This window comes from Oikopleura dioica, chromosome XSR, assembly GCF_907165135.1.
Source record: "Oikopleura dioica chromosome XSR, OKI2018_I68_1.0, whole genome shotgun sequence".
Taxonomy (NCBI): domain Eukaryota; kingdom Metazoa; phylum Chordata; class Appendicularia; order Copelata; family Oikopleuridae; genus Oikopleura; species Oikopleura dioica.
This window is the reverse complement of record NC_137294.1, coordinates 9,471,929-9,496,311: the sequence shown is the minus strand read 5'-3', so window position 1 is coordinate 9,496,311 and position 24,383 is coordinate 9,471,929. Positions and strand designations below refer to the sequence as shown.

The 24,383-nt window shown below is 42.8% G+C and overlaps 3 protein-coding genes across 3 annotated transcripts; 1 reads left to right on the top strand and 2 right to left on the bottom strand.

Annotated features, from left to right (window-relative positions):
* Nucleotides 1–1,895: 1,895 nt before the first annotated feature.
* Nucleotides 1,896–9,522, top strand: LOC145709209 (chondroitin sulfate proteoglycan 4-like; the record flags this gene model as incomplete). The annotated part of the gene is made up of 8 exons (XM_081786890.1): nucleotides 1,896–4,814; nucleotides 4,918–4,990; nucleotides 5,149–7,833; nucleotides 7,875–8,290; nucleotides 8,337–8,939; nucleotides 8,978–9,088; nucleotides 9,135–9,240; nucleotides 9,300–9,522. Coding segments are annotated over 8 exons (7,101 nt in total), but the record flags the coding sequence as incomplete, so codon positions are not given.
* A 4,253-nt stretch (nucleotides 9,523–13,775) lies between these two features.
* LOC145706649 (uncharacterized) lies at nucleotides 13,776–20,587 on the bottom strand. The gene is made up of 3 exons (XM_081784075.1): nucleotides 20,506–20,587; nucleotides 20,242–20,360; nucleotides 13,776–20,192 (listed from the first exon to the last, which is right to left on the bottom strand). The coding sequence occupies exons 1-3, from the start codon at nucleotides 20,520–20,522 to the stop codon at nucleotides 13,918–13,920; spliced, it is 6,411 nt and encodes a 2,136-aa protein (XP_081640201.1). The 5' UTR covers nucleotides 20,523–20,587; the 3' UTR covers nucleotides 13,776–13,917.
* A 947-nt stretch (nucleotides 20,588–21,534) lies between these two features.
* Nucleotides 21,535–24,080, bottom strand: LOC145706666 (uncharacterized). The gene is made up of 5 exons (XM_081784093.1): nucleotides 23,500–24,080; nucleotides 23,106–23,452; nucleotides 22,989–23,061; nucleotides 21,851–22,263; nucleotides 21,535–21,723 (listed from the first exon to the last, which is right to left on the bottom strand). The coding sequence occupies exons 1-4, from the start codon at nucleotides 23,681–23,683 to the stop codon at nucleotides 22,106–22,108; spliced, it is 762 nt and encodes a 253-aa protein (XP_081640219.1). The 5' UTR covers nucleotides 23,684–24,080; the 3' UTR covers nucleotides 21,535–21,723; nucleotides 21,851–22,105.
* Nucleotides 24,081–24,383: the final 303 nt, after the last annotated feature.

The following is a 24,383-nucleotide window of genomic DNA, read 5'->3' as shown; positions in this document are numbered from 1 at the left end:
TCAGAATCTCGATTTTACACCATAAAATCCACGAAATGATACATTTCGCACCTTTTCATTGTCCCCAATAAGTATTTTCCCATCGTATAAAAATCATAAGCGCTCATGAATAACGACTTTATGGTTATCGATTTCCAGAGTCAGTCTGTTCCGAAAAAAACAACTTTCACAGCGAGATACTACTATTTGGCAATACTTTTTTACTTGGACAAGATTCCTCGAAAACGGGATTTAAATTAATCAGTTTTTCGAGTTTTAAGAAACTCACTCGTCTTGTAGCTCCTTATCGAGCAACTTAACTCACATCTCTAGTGATCCATGACGATTGATTCATATTTTCCCGGTCCCTCCAGCTCCGTGGACCGTGAGCCCCGTGGCAGGCGCATTTTTCGCCCTTTTACCCACAAAAGACTGGTCTTTCTTTTTTTTCACCATCATCGTTTTTTTTTTCTTCGCCGAGCCCGACTTAGAGCAGCATGGTAACTCGCTCGTGGGTACTTGGCTTTGTTCGAAGACAAAAACGGGCTTCGTTTTCTTTTTGAATTCAAATTTCCTATTTTTTCGAAGCTCACAGCGACCCAAAAGAAAAGGAAAGAGAGAAAAGAATTGAACAGGAAAATATCATAGAAGGTAATTTTTTTTCGAGGTACCGGTAAATCAAAATTAGGATTTGCGGTGAATCTCATCCATTTTATTGTTTTCTCAATTTTCGCCGCGGATTTAGTGAAAGTAGATGAGCCGCAAGTTTGAAATCAATTTGTTGATCGCGTCTAGATTTTATTACGAGAATCATGATAGAGAATATGAAAGAGTCGAGAGAGCTCGTAAAACGGCGCATGTATAGCTGTGTAACTAGGTACCTACCAAAGCCAGAAACCAACCCCAGATAGCAATAAATCCGCTCAGCAAGAGAAATTCAAAAACAGATATTCTTAATTAAATTAAGCTGTTGATCTAAGCATGTAAGTCTTCTTTAATTCATATTTATTTCCGTCCATAAATCATATTTCAAATATATTGAATAATAGAGAACATCAATTTTGCTTGAAAAAAACGGAGAAATAATTCTGTTGAAAGTGTTTGAGAGCGTCTTATCGGTCACGGCCCACGGAGGAGCTCAGATTATCAAACGTGCTCGGACAATAAGTTTGTCATAAGCGCTTCGATTGCGGCGTTTTTGAAGTATCCGTGTCGCCAGAAGGAGTCCATTAGTTGGAAATCTCGCGTTTCCGACTTTCGGACGCAATTTCCTTCCTTTATCGAAAGAGATGACGCCCTCAGCTCCGCTAAAAGCTAAAATAGGGAGATCAAGTCCAATTATTTCACTCGGCAACATAGAGACGAAATCGAAATATTTATAAGTAGCGTTGTTTGAAAGTACAAAAGGTAGTAAACGCGAGAACGCCGCTACTTATGACTTTTCCACATCTAAGATTATGACTCAAAGGCTGTCCTTTTTTGCCAGAAATTCTGAGTAATTTTTGGATGTTGAGCGGTTAAATCAACGGAAGTGGCAAATCACACGTGGGCTGTAAAAGTTGCCTGAATTAGAAATGATGCTCCCTTTTAGATGAAGCTGCTAAGCTGCTGTGAATAACTTGGAGCTGGCCCAGTAACACAAGACGAGTCAGAAATTTCATATTGACAGAAAAATCTACTACCAAACATTTTCGAAGAGCAAATTCAAAATTCGGAAGTCTCAGAAGACATTTAAAAATTGAAGATAGAAACAACGAGAAAAATAAAAAAAGAGAGAGTATGCGGTGACTTGGAGAAAGAACTTATTTCGTGAATGAAGAATCTTTTCTTATTGCTCTGGACACTTGCTCTAGGAACGGGCTTAGATAGTATCTGATTTGATAGATCATGTTTGAACCGCAGAAAGTAACTTAAATTTCAAGCCTGGTATAGGATCAAGTTTTTTCGGAAATTCATTCGTCGAATATGATTCGCGGTACCTCGAAAATGCGGACCTTAATTCGAATACGATCGTCATCAAGTTTCTCACGGTTCAAGAAAGAGGCATTATCTTTTCCGCGAAGGGGAAAGATTGTCATTTGGAAATTGGCGTGTCCCTAGGTCGTCCGTACATATTGCTGAAACTGCCTGGAACGCAAGAAGTGTCCCTGAGTAGCACGCTCGTGATAACTTCGACGCCCGAGTACCATGTCCTCCGGATCTTTCGGCTAAACAATAAGATCTCACTCACCATTGACAGTGACCTTCCCGTCACAACAACGATACATGCGGAAGACACACATCTCGACTTTACCAAGGGCGTGAAGATAGGAACAGCGATCGCCAAAACGGTCAACACTATTTCTGGCTTTCGCGGGTGCATCAAATCCCTCGAATTTAACAATGTCGCGCTTATCTCGCCAAAATCGATTCCGCAAAGCACCAAACAGCGAAATGTTCTGAGAGGATGCTCTTCTGTCCTTAAAAACACGAAGAAAGAAACATTTTCATTCTCCAGGAGAAAAGGTGGATATGCAAGTTTTCTGGTGGCGAAAGATGGAATCGCCCTCAAAACGATTAATTTACAGTTTAAATTCAAGTCGGAAAGTATTTCCGGAAATCTGGTCAAAATTCCGACAATCATGGACGATGGTTTCTTGACTATCAATTATGACAATGAATACGTATCGTTGTATTTGACTATTCAAGGCGCGGTAAAATGGAATACGACCGTGTCCTGCATCGACAAGAAAAGCCCACAAGATGGGTGGCACTTGGTAACAGCAACAGTCAGGCCTGGCTCGAACCCGAGCATTGGGTGCAATTCGCCACGCAGTCCGAAGTCAGTCGAGTTTCCAGACAAGATCGAAAAGGAACGCAGCTTAGAAATGACTGGTCTAGTGATGATAGCCGTCGATAAAACTGATTCTGTCGAGCTTGGCAAAGACTCCGTCTGCTTCAAAGGATTGGCGATCAATGGAAAAGAAATGACATCTGGCGATGTACGAATCTCGTATGCGATGAATATTGGCTGTGGAATTGACGAAGGACCTCTTAGGAACTCTGTTCCTATCCAGAAGATCAGCAAAGTAATCAATGTAGAAGTGAATGAGGGAGAGAGTTTCAGTTTAATAAGATTCATTTCACCTGCTTTTGGAAAGTCGCCGCGTATACTTGAGGTCAGTCAAAAGCCGACCTTCGGCTCAATCGAAAACGGAGACGAAGAAATAGACGAGTTCAAATCCTCTGAAGTGGCGATCATCTCCTACTACAACGATGGATCAGAGCACTCGAACGATCTCTTCAAAATCATGACCAAAAACGGCGCAAACGAGTACGTGTTTCACGTCAAAGTCAAGCCTGTCAACGACAAACCGTCATTTCACATACCAAATGATTTCGTTTACCGACCAGTGATTGGTTTTTCAAATCAGTGGACTAATGACTTATTACGACTGGTTGACCCTGAGAGCCCACCGGAAGAGATTTTCATCTACGTATTTGGATTTATTGAGACCAAGGATCGCTATTTTCATTTCAAAGACGACAACACAATGCTTTCTCATGTTGAATGTCCAGGAAATGCTTTCTGCGGTGGAATAGTGAGCTTCACTCTAAAAGACATCAATGATGGCCGAATTTTCTTCTATGTTGGCAAAGATGAGAGTGAGCCTATCAAGTTTTCTCTGCGTGCTAAAGATTCTTCCAGCAATAACAGCTCAGAATCTAACATCGGTTTTCTCAACATTCATCCTGCACAGCTGGAAGTGAGACCAGTACGGAATAACATCATCGAAGTTAGGCAAGGATCAGAGAAAATCATCACGGATCAGTTAATCAAATATGCTACAAACGCACCAGCAGATGATATTCCGATACGCTTCGAAGTTTGGGAAATACCAGAAATCGGTGAGCTCCTTCTGTTGGACGAAAATAACGAGTGGACTCTCGCAGAGAGTTTCACACAGCAAGATGTCAACGAGGAAAGAGTCAAGTACGTCCATCGACAAGGCAAGACATACCAGAAAATTGACACAATCGAGCTTCAAATCTACGCGGGATCAGGATCAAAGGAAATAAGGACCGACAAAATAGCAAAGATCAAAGTAACCATCATCGAAATCGAGTTTATGCTCGAGAAAAATTCTGTTGACCTCGTCGACTCTTCAAGCGTTGTTTTGGGCAAAGAATGTTTCTCCATCGAGGCGAGAACCGTTGGCGGACACTTGATTGATGCTTCCGATGCGTTGGTCACTTTCACTTCCTTGCCAACGAAATCGACGATCTACGTTGGCGACGAGTCTATTCGTATCGGACAGCCGTTAAAGTACTCGGACTTCCTGGCAGGCAAAGTGGCGATTCGCCCCGACGACGAAATCCGCCAGCGTCTGGACGATATTCTCTACGTCAAAATCAAAATAGATCATCTGGAGACGTCTAACGAGTTCCGAGTTAACTACAAACCTGATCCAGAGAAGATTTTCCTGGTGAACAATGAACTTCTGGTAAATGAAGGGGCAAAGATGGTGATTCGCCAGGATCACTTATACGCATCTAACTTGAAGGGCGAACGAATCGACTTAGAATTGATTGATTTACCTAAACACGGAAAACTGCGTAAAATCAAAATCGGCAACAAAAAAGATAGCGATGAGGCGTTCATGAGGAGTCTTAGGATGGACGATATTGAGAACCAGCGCATCTTTTACGAACATGACGGGAGCGAAACGAGGAATGACTCCTTTACTTTCAACGTTAGAAACTTGGACAAAGGCTTGTTGACAACAAGAGCGAACAAACGTTCCGAAACGTTTTCGATTAAAATTAGTCTTGTGAACGATAATGCACCTAAAAGGGTAAGTGATTTGATTTGGACACGGAAGAGCAAAACTTGGACAGAGTTTTGCATCGTTAGGGCATCGAACTAAGCAGCCGTCGTAAATAAAAGCAATTATTCAGCTCGTCGATCGGGTTTTCAAAGTCGTCACGAACTCGGAGCGTCTCATCACAAACGATGATTTATGGTTCACGGGTAAGTTCAACACCTGTGCCAAAAATTTATAGTTTTCATTAATCAAATTTCGCTTTCTGACGTCAAAAGGACTTTTTAATGATTTCCGAATTTATAGCGTGCGGGCTTTGTTTAAGCTTTTTATGACTTTTGAACATTTTAAAAGACGTTTTTAATAGATGCTGATACCGACTTTGCTGACGAAGATTTGGTCCTCAACTGGCGTTCTATTGACAACGGAGCAATTGTGGATCGCCGGACGGGGGAGAAAACCTTCGAAATCACTCAGAAAGACATAAAGGACCGAAATGTTCTTTTTCGCCACACTGGTGCTTCTTATGCGGAGGTGTATTTCTGGGTCAAGGACGGCACTTTCACTACTACAGGCGTCCTAAGAGTGCGCGCCGGACCTGCTGCTGTCGAAATTGTCAATACAGCTGCAATTAGCCTCCAAAAAGACTCGTTTGCGGAGATAAGCCAGAAGAATCTCTCCGCATCCACAAATCTCAATATTCCTACTGGTGATTTACGATGGTTTCTCGTCGAAGCGCCAACGCAGGCAGAGTTCCAAATTAATGGCGAGAAGGTGAACATGTGGACGCAGCAAGACGTGATCGATGGACGGCTGTTACTAAAACACACACCAAATGAAAATCCGAAATACGTCGACTTTTTTAGAATCAAGGCATACTTTGATACATACGAGTCAGATGTGCGCAATGTTGAACTCACAATATTCCTAAAAGACTTCCAAAAACCGATGCGAATCGTGGAAAATAAGAATCTTTTCGTTCGCGAAGGTGAGTCCGTTCGAGTCAGCAGAAACGACTTAAAAGTGAGCCATATTTCGTCGGCCCCGAACGAGATTGAATACCAAGTTGAAGCAGCTCCCAATTTGGGGAAACTAGTTGACGCTGCTGGAAACGTAGTAACGAAATTTTCCCAAGCTGACATTGATCACGACGCGATTCAATACCAAAACAACGGTGTCCCTGGAAAAGTCAAAGACGCTTTCAAACTTCGAGTCACCAATCAATTCACAGCACTACAAGACATCATAATCGGCATACACATCGAGCCTCGACACCTAAGAGTCGTTGTTGATGTCATTCATGATATTGTTGAAGGTGGCAACGTTTACTTGTCCAAAGGGATCAAGATCCAAGGGGATGAACTTAAAATGACAAATGTAACTGTCGAAATTGTAAAAGGACCATCATTTGGAGCTCTCCGGATGCTAGGAGGAAAAACCGACGTGCATAGCTTCAAATATGGATCAATAAACAAGGTTCTTTACATTCATGACAACAGCGAAAATCACAGCGACAATATGACGGTGATTGCAAGGCCTTCAGCCGACGATAGCTGGCATCTCCCGTCGGCAGCGACGGTCGTTCCAATCAGAATAACTCCTGTTAACAACAAAGTCCCTTTTATGGAGAACAATAAAGTCCTCGAAGTTTGGGCAGGATCAACTAAAGTTATTACTCGTGAGGAGCTACTTTACTCAGATCTGGATAATGATCCTTCCGAAATCGTCTATGAAACATCTGACTGCAAAGGAGGATACCTAGCGAATCGTGCGGATTATTCAACGAAGATCTCCAAATTCAGCCAAAAACAAATCGACGATGAGCAAATTATATTTGTCCAAGAAGGTGATCGCCCGCCATCATCCCGATTTTCATTTCAAGTCACTGATGGTGAACATTACTCATCCGGCGCACCTTTTGTAATTGACATACAGCTGCTGGAGATCTCACTAACGAAGTCCTCTGAAAAATTCCAAGTTTTCCCAGGAGAATCGAAAGTTATTCTACCAACGAACCTTTGGGCGACGACAAATGAAGCGCTCGATTCTGATCGTGTGATTGAGTTCTTCATTGAAAGACCTCCTGCATGCGGTGAGATTGTCGATGCTTCCGGTGCAAAGTTAAAAAGCTTCACACAAATCGACATCAAGAACAAAAATGTTGTTTACAAAGCTGCGCTGGACCAAACCCAGTGGAACACAGTAGACGTCTTCACATTTTCTGTCCGCGCCCAACCCGCCACTCCGCTAAAGCAGAACAACTTTTTCGTTCAAGTTAGCTACGATAAAGACAATGTCCCTCAGTTAGCGAAACTGTACCCCCTGAAAGTACAAGAAGGTGGTTCTGAAACGATAAACCATCAATATATCGACGCTTCGAATTTTTTCCTGAAAGTACGTTCCGGAGAAAATAAAAACGATTATAGACTCGAATACGAAGTGCTCAAAGTGCCCGAGCATGGAAAATTGTTTCTTGACAGGATGGTGCTGCGCAAGGGATATCCGTTGACGCCAGGCAACTTCTTATCCAATAAATTGAGATACGACCACGATCATTCCGACTTCCCTTCAGACTCTATTCAAATGAGCGCCCGCTTGATTGACGAGCAGTACGAGAACGTTCCCGACATAGTCAATGTAAATTTCACCTTGCAAATAGAAGTTGAAGGAATTAACGACAACATACCGGAATTGCGCTTTCCAGATAGAAGTAAATCCACTGTAAACATTATCGAAGGGCATCCACATGCGCTTGGCAAAGATGATTTTGAAATATATGACAGCGACCGTGATGAAATTATTGTCAAAATTCATCAAGGAACTTCCCTCGGAGAATTCAAAAGAAGCGACAAAATCGATGATGAGCTCGAATTCTTCACTAATACTGAAATGAATGAAGGAATGATCCTGTTTTTACCGAGAGAGGATGCGAAGCTAAATGAGATTAGCTCCGTGACAATCAGTTTTACCGATGGTTTTCATAACGAGGACTTTCAACTGTTGCAGATACAAGTTCTACCTTTCAATCTAGAAATCGTTGCATCAGAAATAGGTGGAGTTTATGTTGATTGACCATTCATAATTTTTTTTAAGAAATCGCGCAAGGCGATCGAGCAGCTCGTCTCTCAACATTTGTAAATATTACTACCAATGGTGACCTAAGCCGTGTTTCTTGCCATTCTACCAGTCCTTTGCATGGAAATATTATCCTCGATTCGGAGCCCTTGAAGTCCAAAAAGTTCTACTCTGCTAGTTTGAATCACATAAATTACGTGATATCCGATGGTATGGCGACAGAAGACTCATTCGTTCTATCATGCAAGAGCGATCTCGTCAAAGATTATGTTGCTCAAACTACAGTTAGTGTCAAATTGATTTCGGGGGTGAAGTCGGCAGATGAATACATACTCCTTAATCCTCAGCCTTCGCCTTTTACTAAGTTCACTGACGATATTCTGGACACCTCGAAACTTCTTCAATACAGCCCGATCTTTTTTGAGCCAGTAAAGGTATAAAATTTTTTATTGCAACTTCGCTATCTGACAAAATATTTAGACAAACGGTTTGGAGATTCGACGATTGGAAGGCTCTGTTTCGGAGACTGAACATAAAAACAACTCTGAAAGCGTAAACTGCACGGAGTTCAATGGCTTCTCTTTGTGTTCGCCGATAAAGTTCACCCTGAACGAGATGAATTCGGGTGTTATTTTTATTGAATCGAGCGCAAACGACGTTGCCACTGAATTAAAGTTGCTAGTGTCGGCGTCAATGATACCACCAGTGGAATTCGCAACACCCGTTGAAATGGCTGACGACGTGAACGCAGCGCTTCTGCCGCACTTCGGAATTTCTTCTGATGAACTGTACTCTCACAAAGACGAAGGCGAGCAAGAGCATCAAGGCGCTTTTGTGCATAAACCGACCACACTGCCAGACGATGATCTGAGGCCAAAGTCGCCTCAGACTAAGAAAGAATTTGTCACCCCGCCGATTCAAGACACTCGTGCTAGCGATGAAGAGGACACACCCGCGGTTCCTCTAGAGCTAGGCTCATTGCTATACGTGATTCCTGCTGCAGTACTCCTTGTTGTACTTGTTATAATTATTGGTGCCGTCATTTTTTCAAGAAAACAAAAAGCTAGAAGAGACTCGAATGAGGTACTTTAAATTGTTTAAAATGTATAAAAACTGATTAGGAAAAGAAGAAATTCTTGACAAAGTATTCGCCACCTACAACTATCAAGAAAGAAGAGATCGAAGGCGCAACTGTCTATTCCTATCCTGCTGCGCACGACTCCTCCGTAAAGGTAAACGCTGTCGCTCTCGATGGTTTAAGCTTAAATAAACTTAAAGGTTACTGTCCCACAAAATCGCTACGACTCTCTGATGCCATCAATTGTTGTACGTCCGCTTGCACCCGATGAGTCAATTTATGAAGGATCTGTCTCAGATGACGGAGGTAATTTTGATCCGCTTATTTTAACTTTGCTCATTTCACTGTTTATGAACAACTCTTAGGCCATACTGCTTATGCTGGTTCAAACTACTTCGGTGTTCTTTCCATGTCCAATTACGAAGAGAGTCGCCCAGATACTAACTCAAACTCGATGGAAGAGTCGTCTCTTCTTGATCATATGGACCAAGTTGACCGAATGAGCCACTTCACGACAGACACGCTGCAGGCAAAGACGCAGCATTGGGTCTGAGCCATTTACTTGTAAAAACTAAAACTTCTGTTCACCATCGAGAGCACTTCGTTTTTTGACCCTAATGTAAAAAAAAACAAGAATGAAGTGTCTTTTTATAAACATTCTGTAACAGTTACTGTAGCTCCATTACCTCAAAACGCCTCAATAAATTCAAACACAAACAACAATTTTTCATTGAAATCAAGGAAGATACTTGCTTGGCATAAAATTCGATAACGAGTATCAGTGAATTAGATATTTACCAGGAGTGCAGTTGCGAGTTACCAGCCTTATCATGTATGAAAAATTTTGATACTGGGGGGGGAATTTCCTTTTTACCTGAATTGTTTCCGCTTCTGCGATAAAACAGGAACGATTTCGATTTTCAGTGATGTTTTCCTTCTCGATAGGCCCGCGAACTCATTTGTGTTTTTATTAATTTAGAGAAGGTAGCAAAGCAGAAAAATAGAAAAAATGACATTTCCGATGTTTGTTAAAGGGGAACTAGAGATGAAAGATCCTAGTAGTACTATAGCAACAACAACTACGAGTAAGTAAATATGAGTTTGGGATATTTTTTGAGATCAAGAAAGAGAAAAAGAATTTTTAGAGACTCTCAATGCATTAGCTGAAACTTGTGGAGATGACTTTTCGTGCAAGTACACTCTATTTATGGGTATGTTTTGTTTTCCTTCACTTTAGTTCTATTATTTTTTAAGCTACTTCATTCGGGCCACCAGTTTTGCTTATTGCTGGCGCTTTTATTCTTCTTATTGTGATTGGCGCTGTCCTCTGTGTTTTAGAGTACTGCAAAAATGTAGGGAATACTCTGTTATTTCATATAATTGATAAAATGCATAGAGGCGAACTGAAACAAGAAGAGAAGACGAAGATAAACGCTTAAAAATTCACCATGAGAATCAAGATAGAAGACTTGAAAGAGAACTAAAAATATTGGAAGCAACTGGTCGTTTTCCGCACCAACCGTAACTAAAATAAAAAATCGATATATTTATTATATTTAAGAAACTCCAACGAGAGATTCGAGCGACAACATAATCAAAGAAGTCATGAAAATTATGAAGAGGTCAATGAAACTCAGGAAAGGTTTCGCAGCGGCAATATTCAAGGGCCTCTTGTTACACGAAGATCATCATTCACAGACGATACTCCCGAAGAAAGAAAAAAAGCTTCATTCAAAGCGAAGATAAAAGTTGCTCCAGCACTGTGCGATGAACTACTCGATACATCCGCCGCGTTGACCAGGGCGGGCTACACAGGTGGATAATTTTACTCACTCTACGAAATTCAAAATTTGCTTTTTCCAAATTAAAGAAAACTAAGTATTGCGCTGTGTGCCATCAGCTGCGAAACATCTTTACAGAGGGGTCGCAACAGTCCACCGCCACTTGCAGGAAACACCAGCCATCAAACCCAGCTCTAACCACTGTCACCTTTCTTCTCTCGTAGTTTCTCAGTCACTGCCCTATCAAACTCAATCCAGAGGAAAACCATATTCAAAAAGCTCTGTCGAAAACATAAACGAGAAAAAAGAAGAAAATCCGCTAACTAGAAGCTCACCACCAAAGTAAGGCGTTGGAATAATAAAAAATAAATCAAATTCAAGAGTCAGCAAGGATAAATGTGTGTACACAAAAAATGGGAAACACGATTCCGAAGACTGGGTCTGTAAAGAATGCTTCAAGGCCTATCCTGGAACTGGCCATATCAATCGGACAAATTACCCTCATCAACTCCCATCGTCGAAATCGAATTCTTGTTCTCTCTGCAAAGATAACAAAGGCGAGCACGAGGACTACATTTGCGCTTGTTGTTTCCTACCTTTTACGGAATCTTCTTAGAAAATGTTGTTCTTTGTTCTCCTATCTTATTCATCATTTATGTTCAGAAATATTTTTCCTCCCTCGCGTGCCTCCATATAGATATAAATTATTGTCAATTACTCGAATTTACACTCTTAATTACTCCAATAGAATCACTGAACTGCAAAATCCGAAATTTATTTGCAGGCAATTTATTCACAAATAAAATTTCATCTTATCCAAGGACGGTGTTTGAAGTGACTTTTTGTTTGGGCTTTTGACAAATTTGCTTTTTATACTTTATTGAAATATATTTTTCTATGAATTAATACCCACAATGCTATTCTTACAAATTTGTGCTCTTTTTCTGGAAAATGCGACAAAAAAAAAAAACAAAAACAATCAACGCTTAAAAACTCACGCTTAGTTGGCGCTGGAGCTTCTGGGATAGTGACACCGAGATCAGTAGCAGCAGCTTCGACAGCGGCCTCGTCAGTAGTGGCGGTACCTCCGGCCGATTCGACGGCCGCCGTGATCTGAGCTTCCATCTGTTCTTGTAGAGATGCAGTTGGAGTTGTTTCACTATCAGTAGTTTCGACAACACCCTGCATGACAACGTCAAATAGCCCTTCTTGCATGACGCGCTGATATGTAGCAGACCATCGACGGCGGATAGTTCGTGATTTTTGATCGAGACCAAGAATCTTTATCGATTTCTTGTCCAGTCCAAGAAGCTCAATAATTAAGTCCCATGTGCTTGGATCGCTCAGGCTAACATCAGCTTATCGAAGGGTCAATATATTTCCTCATAAAACGAACATGCTAAATCAATTCTTTTGCGTTCAACTCAAGAATCTAGCGAAACCCCTGCCTGGAAGAGTGCTCAACTGAGCAAGCGCTTCAACCGTATCAGTATCGGGCTTTTTACATCGGTCAGTTGGTACGCATTTGCCTCCCTTGAAGCCAAGAAGGTAATCGTTGCCATTTTTACGGACGTATCCTTCCTCGCATACGCAACCGTGAGTGAGATCTTTGTCCTCGTCGTGGCAGTATTGGAGCTCTTCGCTTTCGTACGCCCATGATCGACAATCGTCGAAACATCTGCAATTTACGAAATTTATACAATTTATCTCAGATAAAGTCTTTACCTGGGGACTGGGGAAGCATATTGTTCTCCTTTTCTGCATTGATCAGCGTAACAAGTTCCAAGGGTAACGCACTTACTGTCTCTTTTGTTCTTCTCCTTGACAAAACCCTCATTGCAAACGCAATAACCCTTCTTCTTTTCGTGACATGATGCGCCTTCGTGACCATCTGGATATCTGCAGGAAGCTGGGCAAGCTGGTGCTTCCCATTCCCAGTGAGAGTTCTCATCTTCGCAAGGAAGATCAGGCTTCACACATTCTTCCTCGGGAACACAAGGAGAGAATGGAGAGTCGAATTCTCGGATGTATCCTTTTCTGCATTTGCAACCAGGGATGGCAAGGGCGTCTTCAACTTCGGAGAAATTATCGATGTCGGCAGTCATTAAGGTGCAATTGAGTGCAATTGCATCGTCGCAGTAAGGAACGCAGAGTTTTGTCTGCTCTTGGAACTTGGAGAACTTTGGACATCCACCGAAACATTTATGGTATGGAACGCATTCGGCAGTTGTGGAATTATCTTCCCGGAAGTAACCCGGTCTGCATACACATTGCTTTTTGCAGTTCTCTTCCATTCGTCCGAAAATAATGTTAAAGAGTTCTTCGTTTTGCCATTCAACGAGCGAGTCCATCTGTTCTTGGCAAGTTGGCTGTTCTTGAGTTGGACAAGCAACCATTTCGGTCCAGACATCGCACGAGAATCTGTCGTTAGCGCATTCGTCAGTGTAGCAAGGGAAGTAAAGGTCCATAGTATCCTTGATTTTGTGGAACATTCGTTTCCATTCTGGGTAGAGATCAAGATCTTCCCGGCTTCTCATGTAACGAATCATGAACTCAATTTCGTCCATATCGAGACGTGGACAATCAACAATCTGATAAGAAATAGCGTACTCTACAACATCCCCATCGCTGTCACCAAATTCAAGATCTGGCTCAATCTCTTTAATATCGACGACGTAAATATTATCGACAAGAGAATCAAACTTATCGAAACGAAGAGAGACGAGGTAGTTCCAGGTGTATCGGTTGTCGATATCCACTCGAAGAGGGAGGTCTGTTTCTTCAATAATTTCAATAAAGTTAAAGTGTCGACATGATTCGCCATCGTGGTCATTTGAACAGGATTCTTCAGGGATACACGGTGAGTTTGGATCAGGTGTTAAACGGACGTAGCCTTCTGCACAAACACATCCTTCATACAGAGTCTCTGTTCCATCACAGTAATCCGGATCTGTGAAAAGCTTGAAGGTTTCACAAGTTGCGAAACAAACGTCCAGCTGCTCAACATAGATTTCGTTAGCACCACATTCAACAATAGGAATGGAGCAATCTTCTTTGGGAATGCAAAGAGCATTTTCGGATTCGTCAGCCAAAATGTATCCTTCTTCACAGACACAGCCGGGGACGCAATCTTCATCGTCATCGTCAAAACAGAAGGCATCCTCATTGTCACAACTTGGAGAACACATGCAGGTCGAGAAAATCATATTTTCTGGACATTCTGGATCTGGGCACTCTTCTTCGGGTACACAAGCAGATTCAAAAGTTCCGTTTGTCTTGACAAATCCATCAAGGCAGTTGCATCCATCAATGCAAACGTCGAGACATATTTCTTCAGTCTCCCACTTGTATGTCTCGCAAGTGTGGAAGCATGTAAGGGTTCCCTCGTCAAAGTCCTCGCAAGCAAGGTACTCAGATGTTTCCGAATCACAAGGGAATCGGCAAGGATCATCAACGGTACCGACACCGATAAGATCACCTGGACAGGCGCACTCGTATCCGCCCCAGTAGTTGACGCAAGCAGCGTCGTTGTCAAGATCACACATATGACTGCCTTCTTTGCACTCATCGCGATCAACGCATCGTTTCTTTTGTCATCCCACATTAAACCTTCATTGTTACATAGACACATGAAACTTCCGACAGTGTTTTCACAAACTGTGTTCGATGGACAGAGATTATCGTCGAAACCACATTCGTCAACGTCAACGCATTCATCGGATGAGTCATGTTCGAAACCGACTTGGCAAAGACATTCGTATGAGCCAAGAGTATCTTTACAGAACTCAGTGATCTCATCACAGTCAGAAGTGCCAAGCTCGCACTCGTCTGCGTTAAGACACTTCATATTACCCTCCTTGTTTTCTCTCAATTCATATCCGTCAAAACAGATGCACTCGTAGCTTCCTTCTGTGTTGACACATTCAGAATTTCGATTACAGTCGTTGATAATAGTACATTCGTCGACATCTACACAGCCGTCATCAGACATCGCATATCCAGCTGCACAACTGCACTGGAAACCTCCATCAGTATTTGTGCATTTATCATCTCCACAAACACCGTCGTCACATTCATCAATATCATAACAATCGATTCCAGTGGTAGTATCAAGCTCGTAACCATCTTTGCAAGCACATGAAAAGTCGCCATCTGTATTCGTGCAAATTCCATGTGGACCACAAGGTTCACCAGTCTGACACTCATTGACATCAGTGCAGCTTCCCATGTTGAATCTGTAACCGTCCTCACATTTGCACATGTAGCTACCGATAGTATTGTAACAATACTGGTTCTCTTCAACACAACCGTGGGTACCAGCGTCACATTCATCAATGTCTTCACATCCATTAGCTGTAAGTTCGTAAGATGGCGGACATTCGCAAGTAGCGAGTTCAACGCAGGGACCTCCAGGGAATTTACGAACAAAACCGCCCGCACATAAGCACCCGGTTTGGCATTCAACGGTATCGTCAGGACATGTTGGTGGTTTGTTATTGAGCTCCGAAAGACAGTCAATGACGCACTCTCTGTTTGCACAATCATTTTCGACTTCATTTTCTTCGCATGGTGAGGGCTCGCATGGAGATCCAATGACACCGAGACCTGTAAGACCGCTCGAGCAGTAACAAGTAAAACCTCCGTCGACGTTATTGCACTGTGCACCAGATGCATAGTCGCAGTTCGTTGTTCCAACTTCGCACTCGTTAATATCAACGCACTCACCGCCTACATCTTCGAATCCGAAGGCACAGACGCACTCGAAACTGCCGACTGTATTTAAGCACACATCTGGCCAATCGCAGTCATTAGCAGCAGTGTTACATTCGTCAATGTCTCGACAGATATTATCCTTGCCAACATAGCCTTCTCGGCAATGACACTCAAAGGATCCATCAGTATTGAGGCAATAGCTCTCTCGGTTGCAGTTATCCAGGTTCAAGTTGCATTCATCGATGTCGACGCAAACATCTTGGAGGAATCGGTTGTTAACGAGAGCGTATCCATCGTTACATCGGCACTCGTATGAGCCAGGTAGATTAACACAGACAGTTCCTTGTCCGCAAACATCGAAATCATCATTTTCGCACTCATTGATGTCATCGCAATCATCAGAGGTTTCGTTTCGGCTGAAACCTTGAGCACAGACACAATCATAACTTCCTTCATTATCAACACAGTCTTCGCCAGCCCGATGATCGCACTCGCTCTTTCCGATTGCGCATTCATCAATGTTTTGACATGACTCGCCATTGTATATGTAACCGTCTTCGCAGACGCATTCGTAGGAGCCGTCAGTGTTCTCACAATTCATATTGTCATCACTATCACAGACATAGTCGAAAAGACACTCGTCAATATCAGCGCAAGAAGAACCGCTTTCTTCGTAACCTGGCAAGCAGGGGCACAAATATCCACCAGGAATGTCGACGCAGAATTGTGTTTCGTCGCAATCGTCGGTGTTCAATCGGCATTCGTTAACATTCGAACAAGCTCCGCTCTCATCCCAGTTGAATCCGTCGCCACAAGTGCAGATGTAGCTACCATCAGTGTTTTCACACTCGGTAAAATCACCACAGAGTACCTCACGCATAGCGCATTCGTTGATATCCTCACAAGTGTCGTCCTGCTCGTTGAATTGATAACCCTCATCACACTCGCAGTAGAAAGATCCAAAAGTATTGACACACTCAGCATCACCACAGACTGTACCGTCAGCACATTCGTCAATATCTTCACAAGACAAGGTATCGTAGCTGAACTCGAGTCCAGGGTCTTCATTACACTTAACGTGTGGACAACTGTCAATGAAAACACACGGTCCATCATCGATTATTCGAGCCATGCCATCAGGACAAGCACAGACACCCGGCCCCGCGCAGTCAGTGTCGGGGTCGGAACACGCATCCTCATTGGCGTGATTTTCACAAGTTGACTGACAAGCGTCGGAAGCACAAACATTGAAAACTTCTCCCCTAGGACATTCAACGTCTGGAGTGAGCGGAATAACCTCCCACAAGTCGTTATTTTCAACAATGACCATAGATTCAGCATCTTTAGAATCATAGACTCGTCTTCCGGTATTCTCGATCCATTCATTCAAGACCAGTTGACTGCCTGGGATATTTTTACGTTTCGAAACAATGACGGCTTCAAAAGGAGCGAAATGGATGGTTCTGGCAAAGTTTCGTCGAGCAGCATCAAGTTGCGCGCATCGTTTAAAATTGATCGCTACGTTAAGAACATTGAACTTGAGACCTTCTGGAAGATCGCCGTAAAGAACATCTTCAGCCATCGCAATGAGTTCAGATTGTGGGTAATGCCTGAAAGCGCAGAAATTTTGTTGGACCAGTTCAAGCACAGTGAATCGGTTTAATTTACCAGCGACACAAGTGTCAGCAGCGGTGAGTGTTTCACCTTCAATATCACACTCACACTCATAGCTGACTTCACCGAGTGGTTCACCAGCAAGATCGAATTCAGACGTCTCTCGGCAATATGTTCCGTCGGGACAAGAGGTGCTTGGTTGAAGACAAAGCTCACCTCGACAGTCGTCGTAAATACACTCAAACAGAAGCTCATAACCAGTGACGCACTGTTGGAACTCAGATGTTCCTTCGATTTTAATGTATGCACTAGAAAAATCCATAATAACTTCAAGGCTGCCATAGATATCATCATAAATATGAGGAGAACTGGATGGGAAGACATATCGTGCAGCGAAGAAATATTCCGAATCTCCGTATCTAACTTGTTCGCTTGTCTCAACTCCGAAAGATGAAATTTTGAGAACAACATCTTCCGTAAACTCATCCGCGATCGCGTTGAGTGCTTCAAGATCAGCGGCGTCAATAGTGGAGGATTCGCCGACATAGACGAAATCAATTGAGTCAAGAGATTTTGTCACAGCATTACATTCATAAGTAGGGATACATTTGTCATCTTTTTCGGAGTGTCGAACGTAACCGGGGGCGCAGACACAGCCCATCTCACACTCGGCATATCGTTGAGCGGGGCAAACGTTAACGTTGTCAAGACTCCACGACTCGCAGGTATCATAGCAAGCATTGTTCGCGCAACTATCAGGAATCATAAATTCTGGACACTCGAAGGTAGTATCACATTCATCAACGGGGACACATGGGGCGAAAGGATGGAAAAAATCCTTAACGTATCCATCGCTACAGTCACATCCAGCTGTACAAGAAGTGGGATACTCAGTGCATGTAAAATCAGGCTCGTCACAGGTAGCGGCACATTCGTCAAAGCACTCTGCATCGACAGAGTTCGATGGACATGTAAGACAGTCAGTCATCGGAACGCATTCACCGGATTCGTTCTTGATGAAACCATCGTCACAGACGCACCGAGCTTCGCATCCGTTGTTTTTGCCAAAGACAGAAGATGCTTGTTCACGGCAAGAAATTTTGAATGGATCTGCGCAAGTAGCTTCACAGCCGTATTCGCATGCGGAGTACTTAGAGTTAGCACCACACTCGAGAGGACACTGATTGATTGGGATGCACATAGCGTCAGTCTTTTCGCCATCGTCAGTCACCTGGTATCGAGCATAGCCAGGCTTGCATGCACAGCCTCCTTCGCATTGCTCACCGCACATGTCATGTCCGCCACCCATGGAAATATCCTCACAGGTGTCATCACACTGAGGACACTTGCTTGGTTCTTGATTAACTGGGCATTCCTCTTGGGTCCAGTCAAGACCACAAAGACTTATGTCAAGATAAAATTGAGCATCAGTGTCCAAATAAACGTCTCGTCCTTCTGCTGAGAGAGCATCTACAAATCCTCCAAAAGAGCCATCAGTTTCGCTTAGATCTGATATCTCTGCCAACACGCAAATGGAGTCCATACCGTCCATAGACCACGTAGTAGAGTTGCCCTCCTTATAGTCGAAAGCTTTGATTCGAATACCATAAGCTGTGAATTGACTGTAAAACTCGTCGAAAATTGCATCTGGAGTCAAAGCAGTCAAACTTTCGACAACCAAAGTTTCCACAAATTGGCCTGCAGTCACACATTGATCACTGGCGGCATTGATAGACACAGTGTAATCTGGGCAACCACAGTATGGGACAGGAGTCATGCTTTCTGTAGAATCAGTGAGTTTGCAAACCAAATCACCGGAGCAGATATGACTATCGCAAGGATTTTCATAATCTGGAATAGCATCTGCAAGGTCAAGCTCTTCCACAGTGTCGAAGAAAGCAGCGTCAAATTTTGTAAGAACACCACGTCCACTCATGTACATGTATGTTCGGAACGCAAGCAAGTCAGCATCGTGTCGAGCAAAGCTGACTTCTGGGAAGGTGACAGCAGCAACAACGACGTAAGAGGACTCTGTTTCGTTTCCACTCATCCACATTGTCTCTTGGTCAATGACCTCAGCAAGCTGAATAACTTCCACCATAAAGCTTTCTGGAAGATCACTGTACAAAGCATCACGAACTGCGATAAGATCATCAACATCAACGACAGTAGAGTCGATTTCCAGAACTTCGATAAAGTATTCAGTGTCATCAACGTAATCATCGACATTAATTCCACAGCTGTCTGCGTATTCAAGAAACTCGTTTTCACCTTCGAAAGCAATTTCAGGGGAAGCAGAACGCGTGCCAATGAAATCCATGAATTTTTCGAGGGTAGCGTAAGCAAAGCTGCTATAATCTCTATTGACGCTGATCTCCAGGATAATAGCGTAACTGTAGTAATCGGCATTGACTGGAGTCTGTTCTTGCTTCTTTTGGGCCCAAAGTGATCGCCGAGAAGCAATGTCGAGAGCGTCGAAAGTGATCTTGTTTTTCTTTTTCTTGCCACGATCAGCTTTTTTCTTTTTCTTTTGCTCTTTCTTCCATTTCTTTTTCTTAGGTGTAGTAGCTGGTGTTGTCGTAGAGGTAGAAGTTGTTGTGGTGGTAGTATTTGTACTGGTCGTAGTTGTAGATGTTGTAGAAGTCGTTGTTGTGGTTGTTGTAGTAGTAGTAGTTGTAGTAGTTGTGGTTGTAGTAGTTGTGGTTGTAGTAGTTGTGGTTGTAGTTGTTGTGGTTGTTGTTGTGGTTGTTGTGGTGGTTGTTGTGGTGGTTGTTGTGGTGGTTGTTGTGGTAGTTGTTGTGGTAGTTGTTGTGGTTGTTGTTGTAGTACTTGTTGTTGTAGTACTTGTTTTGGTAGTACTGGTAGTGGATGTGGAAGTGGTGGTTGATGTTTCAGTTGCTGCCGCTGAGGTAGAAGTTGCTTCAGACTTTTTCTTCTTCTTCTTTTTAGAGCCGCCGTCTTCTTCTTTAGCAAGTTTGGCAGCTTTCTTTGCTGCTTTTTTCTTGCTCTCCGATCCACGACGCACACGTCCTCCGCTAGAATCCGAGTATCCAGAGATGTCTGTAAACCCAAGGACTTTCACGTTGTAATCGGCGGGTGCATTATCGTACAAATAGTAAGCCAGGTCTTCGTTTGTCCATGGCCTATCACCTTAACCATGCGAAGTAAGAAGTCATTTTAAGACTGCGATGGTACATACCTGGTACAACTGTTTTTTCAATAGCCAGAATCGGTCGTTGGTTAAGAAGCTCGTTCGGGTCGACATATCTACCTATCGTCTCAATCCCTATCCACAGGAGAAACCATTTGAAAGTCCTACTGTAAGCGAGGTTCAAACTGTTTCTATTTTTGTTATCTCTTTTAAAGTCGCACTCTCTCTATTCAAACGTTTTTTCTGAAACTAATCATCTATGATTTCTCTAATTGTAAATTGTAAAATATGTCAAAAATATAAAATCTCGGCCTGAAAGGACTCCGCATGGCGACTTCTGATCTCGCGAGTCGGTTTCTGAGCTTCGAATATTCCTTTTAGCGATGGCTCGGGCGTTAGGAAGATAATTATCTTCCCGCCGTGCGACGATCACTGCCGCAGATAAACTCCGAACATGTCAGAAGATTTTGATACCGGAGATAATGAGGATTTGTTCTCCTGCCCGAGCAGTCTCCACTTGTCGAGCATATTCCATCGTCGTTTTGTTCTTTACATACATGAATATTCTGTCAAAAAATTTCGGAATTCTTTAACCTGTGGAGCAGTATTTATATTTTTCATATTTTCTAGTTATTTTAAAATTATCGCATGAGATTATTGGTAGTTAATTATTATGTATGAAGATAAGAAGTGAAAAAAATCCCTGTTTTCAATTATTTATTCGCTGAGGATGGGTAAACGTGTATTCTAACAAGACAAGTACTCTCTATCGAGAAGTAGTTGAAACTTGTCTCGTTTTACTCGTCGATTTAGGCGATGTCCGACTTCTTACTTCAATTTCCTAAATGGCAGAGAATAATTATGGGCTTCGTCGTTGGATTGTTTATTTTCTCTATTCTTATTGTACTTATCCTGCTTTGCGGAAATTATACATTTTTAGTTTCTCCTTAGGTTGAACATCGACATTCAAAAACGCAGAAAATACGAAACATCTATCCTTCGAAAGACTTGCAAGAGAACTGGATTCCTCGACGAAGGAGAGAGTTAGTTGAATCTTTATCTTCGATTTTTAAACATGCCTGATTGCAATGATCTGCAGACTTGCGTCGACAAACTCTCTATAAGGGCGAATGAAAAGCTGCTCTTGTCCAGATGGAGATTGTTACGGCTTTTTGAATGTTTTTTTAATACAAATGACAAAATAGAGCTTCGCCACAATCATAGAAAAGCGTTTGAATTGAAATTGCTCCTGCGATGAAAACAAATCCTGCTTGTCGAAATAAATTTGATAGAAGAAAGTTGACGTAAACCCTTAGAGTTAAGGTCTTACATTCAGATTCATTGTGTGAACATGGGTTTTATTCTTTGGAACCTTTAAGGGAAGGTTGGTTAGTGAAGCAAAAGAATGTTGTCTAATGGGCAGTAGAAATAAATGGAATGTGGTGCAAGTGAAGACCCTGAGATAGGTTAGTTTTTCGATGATTGAGGGAAGAAGTGCTCAGATCCAGCAATAATAGATGTATCTAGCGCCTAAGAAATATCCAGGTTAGTGTTAGTATCTAATAATCTTCTACTTAGCAGAGTTTGAGAAGTAACTCAAATTGCCAAGAAGAAAAGACTTATAGATAATCAAATAAATTGGTTAGTTTGTTAGAACCTTGATGCGCGCATTCAATTTCTTGACTTGGCGCTCGAGTTCAGCATTCTTCTCCCGGAAATTGGTGTTTTCCTGGCGTAAGCGCTCCGTGTACTTGATTTTTTGCAAGTGATTAGTGTGGCCCATCGTGGACGACAACTTGCGCTCAGTTTCATTCAGACTCTGTTAGACGGGTCACTACAACACTCAAAATATGAACACACAAATCAATTAATTAGGCGATGACGATGATGAGAAATTACAAATGTTTTTTTATCAAGACCCAAGCTCCTTTTGTAAGTTTTGGTTTTGCTCAACAAGTACATTTTTCTCGGCGTTGAACTCTTCTATAATTGCGTCGTCCACTTTAGTTGCTAGTTCATCGCGCGCTGCAAAATTATTGTTTCGTTGAGTTTGAAGATCGAGTTCTGCCCCAGAGTTTGAAATGCTCGCAAATGCTCGCGAGCGCAAAGAGCGAGAGCAAAAATTTATCATTGCTCTGAGAGCAGGGGAGCGGGAGCATGAAAATAAAGTTGCTCGAGAGCCAAAAGAGCGCGAGCCCAAATTTGAAACCGCTCGCGAGCGCGGAGAGCACGAGCGCATATGTCGGCAATGCTCGGGAGCTAGACGAGCGGGAGCGGCTGCTCTCGTGCTCGCCATGGAATTGACTCACGAGCGGCTCGCGAGCAAAATTAAAGGAACAATTTTTTGCGTTATTATTCATTTTCATGGATAAATTTCTCTCGTGGATCAATTTTTCGTGTTTCCGATTTGTGCAAGCTTCATTAGGTCCGTAATCTCGGCAGCGGAACGCGAAAAGCCGAGAGTAAACAGATAAAAGATGCCCACCGCCAAGTGCTAACTCCTGTGAGAGGGACTCATTTGGAAGTAGTTACGGGGTCGTCGAATCATTTTAGGCTCTTGAAAGCTGCTCGCGAGTCAGATTTTTCAGCTCGGGAGCCAATCGAGCGAGAGCAAAATTTGACCAGTGCTCGGGAGCCAGGAGAGCGAGAGCGCGTAATGAAATGTGCTCGCGAGCACAAAGAGCGCGAACGCTGAAATATATGCGCTCGGGAGCACAAAGAGCATCATGCTCGTGCTCGCCCGCTCTCAAGTGAGCCGCTCGCGAGTCTCGAAAATTTCAAACTCTGTTCTGCCCTGGCATTCTCAAGGGCAAGCTTGAGCTCTTTGACCTCCATCTCGTGCAACTGTTTCTTCTCAAATTCAGCTTTCTACAACTCGTGAATAAACAAAAGCAAAAGAATGCAATTATTACCCGCAAACGAGTGTTTTCGTCGTCTTTGTACTTGAGCAAGGCATCTCTATCAGCGATAATTTGCTTGAAACGACGTTCTTCTTCTTTCATTTTTTTGGTCAATCCTTCCATCTTCTCGTAGAAGACCTTTTCTTGTTTCATCGCGGATGATTTCAACCGGTTGTATTTCTCATCGCTAGCATCTTTTTTGATCAGTCCACCGACAACTGAGTCGTTGACCTGGCTGATTCTCTTCTGCAGTTCTGCCTCAACAGATTCGTTTGCTTCTTTGGACATTTGCAATTCGCGGACAATTACGTCTCGCTCGTTCTCTAGTTCCGATAGTTTTGACTTGGCTTCGTCCAGATCTAAAAACGCTTTGAATAGATGTATTTAAATGATTCATGGAATTAACCTTCCACATTTCGCATGAGAGCTTCGAAATGCTCCTCCAGTTCGTCCTCGTATGTTACTTGCTGCTCGACGAGCTCTTTCATTTGTTCTCTTGTATCGTGCAGATTCAATTGCAGTTCGGCATTCTCTTCTAGCAGTGCCTCGCACTTTAGCTCGAATTCGTTGCCGACTTCAACTTGTTTCATTAGAATTGCGCGGTCAGCTTTGCAATTCTCGAAATCCTTTGTCAGAACGCCTAGTTCCTCCTGAAGCGCGACGATATCCGCAAGATTTTTTTTCTGTTCAGTCTCGTAATTTCTCGAGATGTCTTCCCAGTTGTCTAACTGAGTCTGGAGTGCCACAACTTCGCACTGGTGTTGTTCAGCATCGCGTACGCGGTCGCTCTCTAATTTTGCTACTTGAGTTTCGTATTTGCATTTTTCAGTCTCAAGTTCGCGTTTCAAAGATTCGATGGTGGCGGTATGCTTTTGATCTTTGATTGAGTAGTCAGTTTCCAACTCGGCGAAGGATTGTCGAGCATTCTGGAGGTCAATCTTGCATTCCGTGATTTCGAGCTCAAGGTCTATCAAGAGTTAAATTGTTTCCGTTCTACCGCAACATTTTTGCTTCCATATTTAATACAAATAAGAAAGTTAGCCAGCTTTAACTCCATTCCTAGACATCTTTGCGTCGTTTCCCTTTGCTCTTTCTCGTTGAAGTCAATCCTTGAACGCAGCTCTGTAATAACCTGCTTCAGGTGCTCAATCTCGCTTTGTGCTTTTTCCAACGAAGCTATTTTGATGGATAAGTCCGCAGTGAGTCTACTTTTTTCTTCTTCCTGTGACTCGGAATCGAGTGTTAGCGCCGAGAACTTGCTCTTCATTTCAGCTAGGGTGTCGCCAACAG